The following is a 10,458-nucleotide window of genomic DNA, read 5'->3' as shown; positions in this document are numbered from 1 at the left end:
AAAAAAAAAAGTTTTGCTTGCCACAAAACATAGGTTTGATAGCGAGATGAAATAAAAGGTTTACATGTATACTAAAAAAAGTGTAATCTTATCTTCTGATAATAAAAAAATTTAGGTGGCTTCTTCCAATAATACTTTCTAGTTCTCCAATGAACACTGTAACATTAATATAATCTCACAATAAGCAAATATCCTAGATTAACTAAAAGTTACCACAAGGTGGTGCTGGAAAATGAGCTTTCTGGATGCAGGAGTCAGATTTTAAATCTATTTTAAATCCATAATTTTTTAAAGCTAGTATGGGTCAAGTGGAAATCTTATTTACACAGGTCAGAAAATCTCATTTGTTACAAAATTTAAAACTTAATTTATTTTTTTCTGTTTAGCTTTAATTTTTAGCATTTATTATCACCAGTGCTGATGTTAGCTTGAAAAAGATCCTTTTGCCCAGTTTGAGAGTTTTACACCTACTCTCTGTGTGGGAGGCTCTTCCAAGCAGATTCCTTCAAGGGGAAAATGTCTATTAGGAAACACACCAGCATTCCTACACCAAAAAGAGCCAGTGACAGCAACTGTTCCTTCCCTAGCAGTTAACTTCAAATGAGGCCTTTCATTACCCGAAGAATACACAAAACTGAGTCTTAACTTTTTAGAGCCAATAATATAAAACATGCCAACTGCACATAGCTTTGAAATACTACATTTATTAGGCACCATTTAGTGCCTAGCAGCCAAGTCACTGGGCGGGAGGCATTCCTAAGGAATCTTGTGGGATGAACCTCGCTGTTGATTCCTGCATCTGAGAAAGCACCCCGGGGACCCAATGAGCCACTGATTACCCACTGGTAATCACACCAGCAGGTGTGCTCACTGTGCTGCCGACTCAGGCCAGCAAGAGACAGGTGGGGAGGCAGCTAAAGCCGCACCAGCTTCTGGGCTCTCACTTGCACAAACACTGATAAAGTTTGAGAAGTAATCAAGTTTTAAAATACTATCAGTTTTGTCCTGCTACTTTCAACATGTACATTGCAAGGTTCTATAGTAATGATACACAGGCCTGAAAGGCAGGGGCTAGGGTAATTTCAGCCCTTGTGGATCACATTATGTGCAACTCATTTTGGGCCATGATGTAGGAGGAATGTTTGCAAACAAGGCCTCCTGGCAAAGCAGAAGGATCACAGGACTATGGGTCCTGGGCCAGGACTGGCAATATCTCGATGTGCGACTCTGAGCAAGTGGTGGAACCCAAAGCTTCATTCCTCTCACCTGGGAAATGAATGATCTGATTATAATCACTTCCAAGGCCCTTCCAGATCTCAGGTCCCATGATTCCTCATTTCAAATGTTTTAAATAGAACAGCTTAGAGGCCTGTGCTGAAGTTACAGTCAGGCCCACTGTTCTGTTCATTTCCTTGCAGTAGGGAAATACATGACTTCCTCCTAAAATCAATGGCTGGCTGACCAGGCAAGAGAACAGGTTCAGCTTTTCCACAATTTGGAATCTCAGCTTGGCACTTACTAACTGTGTGCACTGGGGCAACCTCTCTGTGTCTCAATTGTCTTGGTTACAGACTGAGGCCAATAATGAAAATACGCTGTTTAAATACGTTGAGAAGATCAAATGCGATTACACCCGTAAAGTACTTTGACCAGTGGAACCTACAAAGTGTTGCCCTTTGTCTTTACCATTTTTGCTGCTACCCTTTGTTAAGTGCGTCCTTTGTGCACATTTATTTACAATCTACCTCAGTGGTTCCCCCACTCTTCCCAGCACTGGGACTCTTTCACTATGTCCCCCACTGACTTCAAGTTGAAATGGTTTTATCAAATGAACCAGATTATTTTACCATCTTAGTCACATAAACCACTGTCAACATCATGTCAAAATCCAATTTTCAACCAAAAACCACAGGAATCCTGAGACAACCTCATTATAGGGAAATCAGCTCGGTTAAACTTTCTGAGAAGTAAAAAATATGAATTCCAGAGACTTCGAGTTGCAATCAGCAGTAAATGTGTCATGTTAGGTGACGGGACATGGCTCAGCCCCAGTGTTTAAGAGGACAGAGGCAGAGTCATGGTGTTAACTCAGGCAGAAAGAGGAAGACAGGGTGGTCCATCTGGAGCATGGGAAGGCCTCAGAACAGGGAGGGGTTTGAAAGGTATGGGCAGGTGCAACTGCCTCCCTCACCTTCATCCCAAACACTCCGGCCATTGTGTCTCCAGATGTCCCTGCTGAGAACATAGGATTACAGCCCAGCCCTTAGGTTAAGGATCTAACCCTGGACAGGTTGTTTTTAAATGCAAGTGTATTTACCGCAGAAGGTACAGCCATCCTGGTACTTTAGGGAGGAATCAGTTCACTCATTTTTGGGGGAAGAAAATTTCTAAGAGAAAGAAGTGTTTCGGAAAGTTACACATTAAAGCCCAAGGAATCTGGTGCCCAGGCAGCCACCTACGAATTATGCAGCTGAGGTGGGAGAGGACTCTTTCTCCACAGTGAGTGTGGTCAGGGTACTTGGGACAACTGGCCACATGGAAAAGGGTCTCCCACAGATGTTTGCACAGAAGCCCCTGTCCCTGCAAGTCAAAATGCTGGACAGGGCCACAGGATCTACAGCAGGAATGGCAATCCCTAAACCGGGATGGGTGGAGGTGGATCTTCATGGTCAAATAAACAACATTCTAGTAAGGTTCAGCTAGAAAAGACAACATGAACACATGACTTTACAGGGATTCCTGTGGGGCAGTGTGTTTCATTTCTTAAAGCAGGAATAATCAGAGTAGGTCAAATCACAAGTATGCTATGGTCATAAAGGCAGGAATAATTCAAAGAATGTCAGGGATACTGCTACAAGGACAAATGAGCTGGCCAGAAAGAGCTTCAACAGACTGATATGAAATTATCCCGTCCACCAAAAAGAAGATATTAACCCTGGTTAGGTCTGTACAATGCGGGGAGTTCAAAGCCACAATCAACAGAGAATAGCGTACAGTGTACAAAAAGGAAATTTTGTAATTTAGTAGCACCCGCAGAATTACTTGATTTTAAGTGGGGTGTTATTAAAAATAGGCACTTTGTTTCTTCTGTATCTACCCACAGAGTAAAAACAAACAGTGCAAACAAGTATCCATGTACCTGTTTTTCTATTACATACACTGTAAGAAGGAATAAAGACCAGGAATTCTGGGTAAGCCAAACAGTTCCCTAAATAAAGGAAACATCTCAAGAAGGACTGTACAGTACAGGTAGTGACAAAATAGTTCCATGGAAAGAGTCAAACGCTTATGGTTCCACTCAATGTGAGGAAGGACACAAAACAAGAGCTAAGATGATAAATCTACAAAAGGGCAGACAGAGTACAGGGCAGAGCCAATCTCTTGTCTCCTGGGAGATGGAGACCTCTAATAAAAATCCTACTAATTTCCAGAAAAAATGAAAAAGGCCTACATAAGCTTTTAATAATGTTAACAGGTCAGGCCAATACATCATTATGACAAGACAATGGATTGTGTAACACTGGCCATGAGAGACTGAGGAAGTAATCACTGCAGGGTAATGGGGGGGTGTAAATAAAAATCTACCTGGGGTATAACTGACTTTACAAATCGGGGAAGCCTGATGCTGGTGTCCCAGGTCTGACTCACCCTAGGAGAAGAACCCCAAATGGTGCCATGTTCTGCCTAACAACAGATGGGTTCAAAAGCCAGATCTTTCACAGAGTAACTGTGACTGGTGTCTTTCTGCTTCTGGTGAGGCCAAGATTGGATTACCCTCCTAGTAGGCATCAAAATAACAATGCTATAACAAATCAAAGTTAGTGTGTAAATGATAAAGACATGGCTAAAACTTGTGGTGTGAACCTTTCAAAATAGTTTTCAGGGTAGTGCGTGTGTGAGATGTATGTGGGCAATTCATCTGCTCTTTAAGTCATGTAAAATACTTTTAGCAATCACATAATTGCTTAAATTGCCTAGGCTGTGATGGCGAACCCTTTAGTGCATCCAATGATCCAAACAACCTACTGCAGCACGTGTGACGCAGGTTTGACACCACTGGCCTGAGATACTCAGCTTTACAGCTAAAGCTTAAACATGTAATAGGTGTTTGGCATCATGTATTATAAGTCTTTAATACACTGAGTACTAAAGAACACATTAAAATTTTTTTTCATGCATAAAAGGCCTCCATTTAAATAAATAAATAAATAAAAACCAAATAAATGTATGTATGTTAGGACTGTACTCAGCAGGCGCTCACTTATAAGTCTGATTCCTTTGTACTGCACAGGCCTGAGACCATTTCACAAGCAATCACAAAAGGAAAGCATGGCCATACAGAGCTCTGGCGCTCAAAGACACCAGAACAGTAAGGGCGATCTTCAGAAGATTGAAATAATGGCGGGGGGGGGGTTGCAGTTTTACTTTTGACATTGTTTCTGAATTTTCCAATTTTTGTTTCCACAATGAGCATCTATCACTCTTTGCAAAAGATAAGGATCCTTGGGAAAAGGATGAGGCCACCCACCATAAAGGTGAGTCTTTACTCTGGCAAAGCTGGAGCACTGGCTCTGGGGCCACTGTGGTGACATCCCTTGGATCTAGACTTGAGAACACTAGGCTAAACTGGCACAGGGATAACTGAGAGGGAGGCAATGGAACCGGGCTCAGAAATGAGATGAAAAGGTGAGGGGTAGGCAGGAAAAGGAGAGCACACAGAAACAGGAGCACAGGCAAGAACCCAGGCAGTCTTTGGTGGCTGGGCCCAAGTGAAGACAACAGGAGCAGGAGGCAAGTTTGGTCAGGGGCCAAGAACCCACTCTGTAGATTAAGTTAGGCCCACAAGCTGGGGCAGGAGGATGGCTGTGGCCAGCAAGCTTAACTACCTAGGCAACCTTCCTTCTTGGATCCTGAGCTATAGTCAGAGGAGGATGGCTGTGGCCAGCAAGCTTAACTACCTAGGCAACCTTCCTTCTTGGATCCTGAGCTATAGTCAGCACCTCTGAGCTGCCCAGCACTCTACTAGGTAATGATAGCTGTCTACACCTCATGCTGCTGTCGTCGAAGTCAAGGTGTGATAGGCGAAGACATGTTCACTCATTTCCAGCATTCTACGCAACAAGGGCAGACTCACTACACTTATCAGAGGACCCTTCTACCCAGCTTCTGGTGTGTCTGATTCAGTACAGCAGCATGCCAGCCCATGTAGTGAGTGGCTGCGTTCTAAACCACAGCAGGGAATAGTTTTGAAAGGAAAAGCTTGGATACACTTGGGGTTCCTCAGTTCCATACTGAGAGGTAGCCATGTATTATGTTAGAACAGACTGAAGTAAAGGAGGTTCTCCCAGGGATGCTATTTTCTACATACTTGCTGCTTTTAAAGACAAAATGTCTTATTTAAGGTCAGATCAGGGGAATGACACAACCCAATGAGTCCCCTCCGGGATGACAAAAAGTAATGGAGAAGTTTATGATGAATAAATGAGAAACACAGACCCAAAAATTGTCATATCAACATTTCACACAATTGGAACAAGAAGTGAAAACTGTTCATTCTTTGTTTACCATTTCTTATTCAAAACATTAATAAAACTATGGCAAACATACATTTGTAAGCCACTGTGCTGTTCCATATAATTACAGAAGACCAGTAATATTACCAGAAAGGAACTCAGCACAACAGTTCTTTATAAGCTGCTAAACACGAGCGCCCCAGGTGTCCACTTCAGAAAATCAACATGAGCTTAAAGACACCTCACCAGGAAGCTACCGATTTGGAGATTAGCACTGTGCTGTGTGGATACAATAATGGCATTTAATTAACGGTGGATGGATCAGCAGGTCCCCAAAGCAGTACTAACTGTGGTATTAAGTGATCATGCTCAGCTCTGAAGAATGAAGAATGTTGGGTAGCACACTTGAAAATATTCCTCAAAGTAAGCACTTTCATACAAGAAGCTTTGAGAAAGCCTGCCAGCACAACGATGCCATCCACAGAGGAGAAGGCAGGCATAAAAGTGGTATTTCTCCCAGTTACTCAAGGTAGTAGAATAAAAAAAAATCATAGCTAAGGCACTCCCATTTGTTGTATGTATTTACCAGCTGTAGCTATACTTATAACTTCTTCCGAAGAAGCCTTGTAAGTACTGACAAATGTGTGTGTGTGTGTGTGTGTGTGTGTGTGTGTGTGGTGTGTGTGTGGGGGTGTCAAACTATATGACATAATCAAAATTCTTCTCCAGAAGACCAGCGTTGTGATGAATTTACTGTAAAAACCCTTTCCTTTAGAGCGGCAATGAGCCAGGAAGATGTTAACATAAACCCCTAGGTAGAATATTCTGCCAGGAAAATGACTCCAGTGATATAAACAAAAGGCAGATGTTGTAAAAGGAATTTAAAATCTCATTAGACATGAAGTCTTCAAAGTATTACCTGTGTGCACACAAGACAACAGACACTCACAAGCTGGAGTTTTAGAATCCATTATGTTACCATCTTTAAAAAAAATCAGTTTTTTCCAAGCCAATAATATAAAAAAATCTGTCAACTGGAAGAATTTCAGCATGCTCAACAAGAAATTGTTTTAAAACAATGAATGTGTCTAATTTAAAACAATTTCTGTATTTGTTCTTTGTCCTTGGTGTATGAGTTCTATTGATCAGGAGTCAAAAGAAACCACTGGATTTTCTTAATAGGTGGTAAGAACTGAGTCACAATGATAATTGTAAGAATAATCAAAGCAACCTCATAATGACTATTAAAGCTGTTCATCTGACATAATTTTATCTACATTTGTAAACTAGATCATCACTCAAGAATATAGTAGCATGGTTGTATTGGATCCTTTGAGGTTTCAGACTTAAAATTATCTCCTACTTAGAAGTCTTTCATTGATTTTCTGGTTTTATAGTTTGAACTATATTTTTTAAAACTGAGAATAGCATTCTTCAAATTCAAGGGTGGTTTTTATGTGACAATTATTTAATTTTGTACCAGCAAATTCAAAATTAGATGTAGTAAAAAAGTTCTTCAGATTATTAAAATCACGTAAGATCTTTAAATCTGAAACTGTATCTTTATTTAAATATATTGCCTAAGAAGTCTCTTAGTTGTATCTTTCTCCCACCTCAGTGCGTGAATACAGTATATCATTCTTGGTATGTTTTTCCGGTCATAGACATCTGTTGTTTCTGGATAAAATATCTGAAAAACAAAAGAGATAAAGTGTTCGTGCTTTGTTTCCCAAAATTATTTAAATTCCCCAGATAATCCTACCCTAATTGCTATATCTAAATATAGCTATATATAGATAGCTAGCTAACTAGCTAGCTAGCTAGCTAGCTAGCTAGATAGATAGATAGATAGATAGATAGATAGATTTAATCTATATATCTAAATGTAGAGAATGGGCTCAACCATTGCTTTATTTTGCTTTACAGACCAATGCCTGCATCTAATGTCCTGCCTGACGGCACGCCCTCTAGTGGCCACTGGGAGAATGATGGCATCCACTAGCAGCCTTTCTCCAAGACTGGTCCACTCCGGGGCGGCAGAGTTTCTTTCCGTAATCTCACTCCTGTGACTTCCCAGAGGCCCATGTGCCTGAGAAAGTGGCCTGCTTACAGCTACTCTGTTACACTGTTAAAAACTTGGTACACATGGGCCGGGAATTTAGCTCAGCGGTTCGGTGGTCTGCCTTGCAAGCGCAAGGACCCGAGTTCAATCCCCGGTACCAAAAAAAAAAAAACCAAAACTTGGTACACAGTTCTGTAAACATGGGTGCATGTATACACACCACACAAGATGATTTTTTTTCTACTTAAGTACACTTTCACCAAATAATGTCTAGAAAGTATATAAAACTATGAAGGGAACACAGCTAGAATGTCACTATTAGCATTCTGATATTTTTCTGGTCTTTTTTTGTATGCATCCATTTTTTATGCTTATGTATATATGAAAAAAATTTTGGATGTAGTATGAGTCCATTTTGAATCCATTTAAAAGTCTTAATAAGACTGGGTATTTAGCTCAGTGGTTCCGCCTCCTGCCTTGCAGGCAACAAGGACCCGAGTTCGATTCCTGGTACCAACTAAATAATAGATAAAATAAAGGAATAGAAGATGACTATTTTCCATTCCCTTCATTATTCTCAGAGAACATTATTTCTAATAGATTCATATGATTCTTTTATATGTTTGAACCGTACTTTACCTATTCTCCATGATAAACATTTATTTTGATCTTGACTCTTTTCCTATTCTAAGCCACTGCCATGACCATCCCTGACGTTCCTAAGCTGCTGATTTCTTCTGTTAGTCATCTAGGTATGGTATCACCAGACTGAGAGGTCTGGACATTGAGGTTTTTAATACACATTCACACTACTTTTCCTAAGCTCAAAACCAAGAGCCTGATAAGAAACAGATTTCAGAGTGGGGGACCAAACTTCTCTGTTCCTGGACAGGAGAAAAGGAAAAACTGTATTTGAAGCTTCTAATATTAAGATCAGTACAAGGCAGGGGATTTAGCTCAGTGGTTCTGGCATCTGCTTCGTAAGTGCAAGGACCCGAGTTAGATCCCTGGTACAAAAAAAAAAAAAAAAAAAAAAAAAAAAATCAGTACAACAGCATCACTTGCTTTTGGTAGATATTTTACACAATTTGACATAAAATTAAATCATGTATCATATGGTACTACTTGATACTTAGTGTAGTTTTCTGCTGGACATTTTAAAAAGCAGAGGAAAGAAAAAAGTAAAGCATCAGCCCGGCATGGTGGTGCATGCCTATAATCCCAGCATTTGGGAGGCAGAGGCAGGAAGATCACCACAGGTTCGAGGCCAGACTGGGCTGCATAGTGAGTTCAAGGCCAATCTGAACTGCATATTAAGACCTTGTCTCAAAAAACTAAAAAACAACAAAAAAAGAAAGAAGCAAAGGAAATAAGGGAAAAGAAAAAATATGAGGAAATGTAAAAATGGAAATAAAGAGTTTGTAAATGGGGAGGGGAGAAGGGTATGAAGGGAGGGCAGGGACAAGGGGAAAAAATGAGAACCAAGAACTGTCATGTGAAGGTACAGGATCCCTTTAATGAATGTAACTGTATTGTACACCTAGATTGTACCAATAAACTCAATTAAAAAAAAAAAGAAAGAAGCAAAGTGTCTTGTGCTAACAATGTATGGTTCCTGCGTATTTAAGTAAATGTCTGGAGCCTGGGAAATGTCAAGGGCCCTTCCAGCCTTCCTTTAACACGTGTGTTGTCAAAGTGCTAGGGAAAAGAGGCTTCTTGCTTCCGAAGAGTGTTACAGGTTTAAAGTTTCATGTAAGCAGAGAACAGCTACAGCGCTCACTGTACACCTTGTTGTACTACTGGCCAACTCTCCCCATCTTCTTTGAGTCAAACAAGAACTTTATATTTATATGTCTCCAGGAAAATCCTCACAGATGTGTCTGCCTGGAGCAAGAAGATGGGGTCAATTTCTACTTAACCTGACAGTTTTATTCGGCACTGTATCTCCAGCACCTAGCATAATGTTGAGCAGTCAGCACTCACTACTCATAAATGAAGGGATTAACGGCGGTTGCACACATCAAAGTAAATTCAGTGCATTCTTAGTCTTTCACCCCTGCAATGCAATACATTGATGGCTTCTTGATAAAAAGCAATGTTAAAACAGAATCTGCTACCCAAATTACTTGTTTGGCCCTAAAATATACAATTGGCCAAGGTTTAAGTCAAACCTATCAATCATAATGAACTCATCGTAGTCAGATAGTGCTTCATTCAGTAAAATCCTATTTGAGTTTCTTTCTGTTTACTATCCAGCCTCTATTTAGTACATGGCTAAGTCACGGTCTAGAAATATAAAATGTGTGTGACAATTACTGCTCGGAGGGTAACTTCATTTAGTGTTCTATGTGCTTTAAGAGAAGGGAAATGTGTTTGTTGAAATTGGCAGAACAAAATAAATATTTGGAATTTAGAGAAAATATAAGACTATGCTAAAGCTGAAATAAGCACAAATGTATTGAAAATGGGCATTTGTAATTTGCAGGAAGGAAATCTTTTGCTTTTGCTCTGGTGGGTGTTTTTAATAGCAAACCTGGCATAATAGGATAACACAGGTCTCCAGAAACCCATAGCTTAGCCCCTTGTACTTGAGTTGGTCCTTTCCTAAATTGTTTCTTTAACTCTGTATGCAGGAAGCTATGAAAAAGCTTGAGCTCTTCATATGCAGGAAAACCGGATGGATCTCAAGTACACCACACTCAGTGGGAAAAATCCAATTTGAAAAAGTCATTGAGGCCAGGCTTGGTGGCACATGCCTGTAATCCCAGCACTCGGGAGGCTGAGGCAGGAGGATTGCTGTGAGTTCAAGACCAGCCTGGGCTACACAGTGAGTTCCAGTTTAGTCGGAACTACATAGTGAGACCCTGTCTCAATCCCCTCCCC

At 40.5% G+C, this 10,458-nt stretch overlaps 1 protein-coding gene across 1 annotated transcript in view; it reads right to left on the bottom strand.

Annotated features, from left to right (window-relative positions):
* Iqgap2 (IQ motif containing GTPase activating protein 2) overlaps nucleotides 1-10,458 on the bottom strand; it is a 233,150-nt gene that overhangs the window by 128,610 nt on the left and 94,082 nt on the right. Inside the window, exon 4 of the mRNA XM_010619114.2 lies at nucleotides 7,127-7,203. Coding sequence (XP_010617416.1) covers nucleotides 7,127-7,203 — 77 coding nt within the window. The remainder of the gene's footprint in view (nucleotides 1-7,126; nucleotides 7,204-10,458) is intronic.

This window comes from Fukomys damarensis, unplaced genomic scaffold (assembly GCF_012274545.1).
Source record: "Fukomys damarensis isolate Sample0158 unplaced genomic scaffold, DMR_v1.0_HiC HiC_scaffold_1, whole genome shotgun sequence".
NCBI classification, from domain to species: domain Eukaryota; kingdom Metazoa; phylum Chordata; class Mammalia; order Rodentia; family Bathyergidae; genus Fukomys; species Fukomys damarensis.
This window is presented reverse-complemented; position numbering and strand designations above follow the sequence as displayed.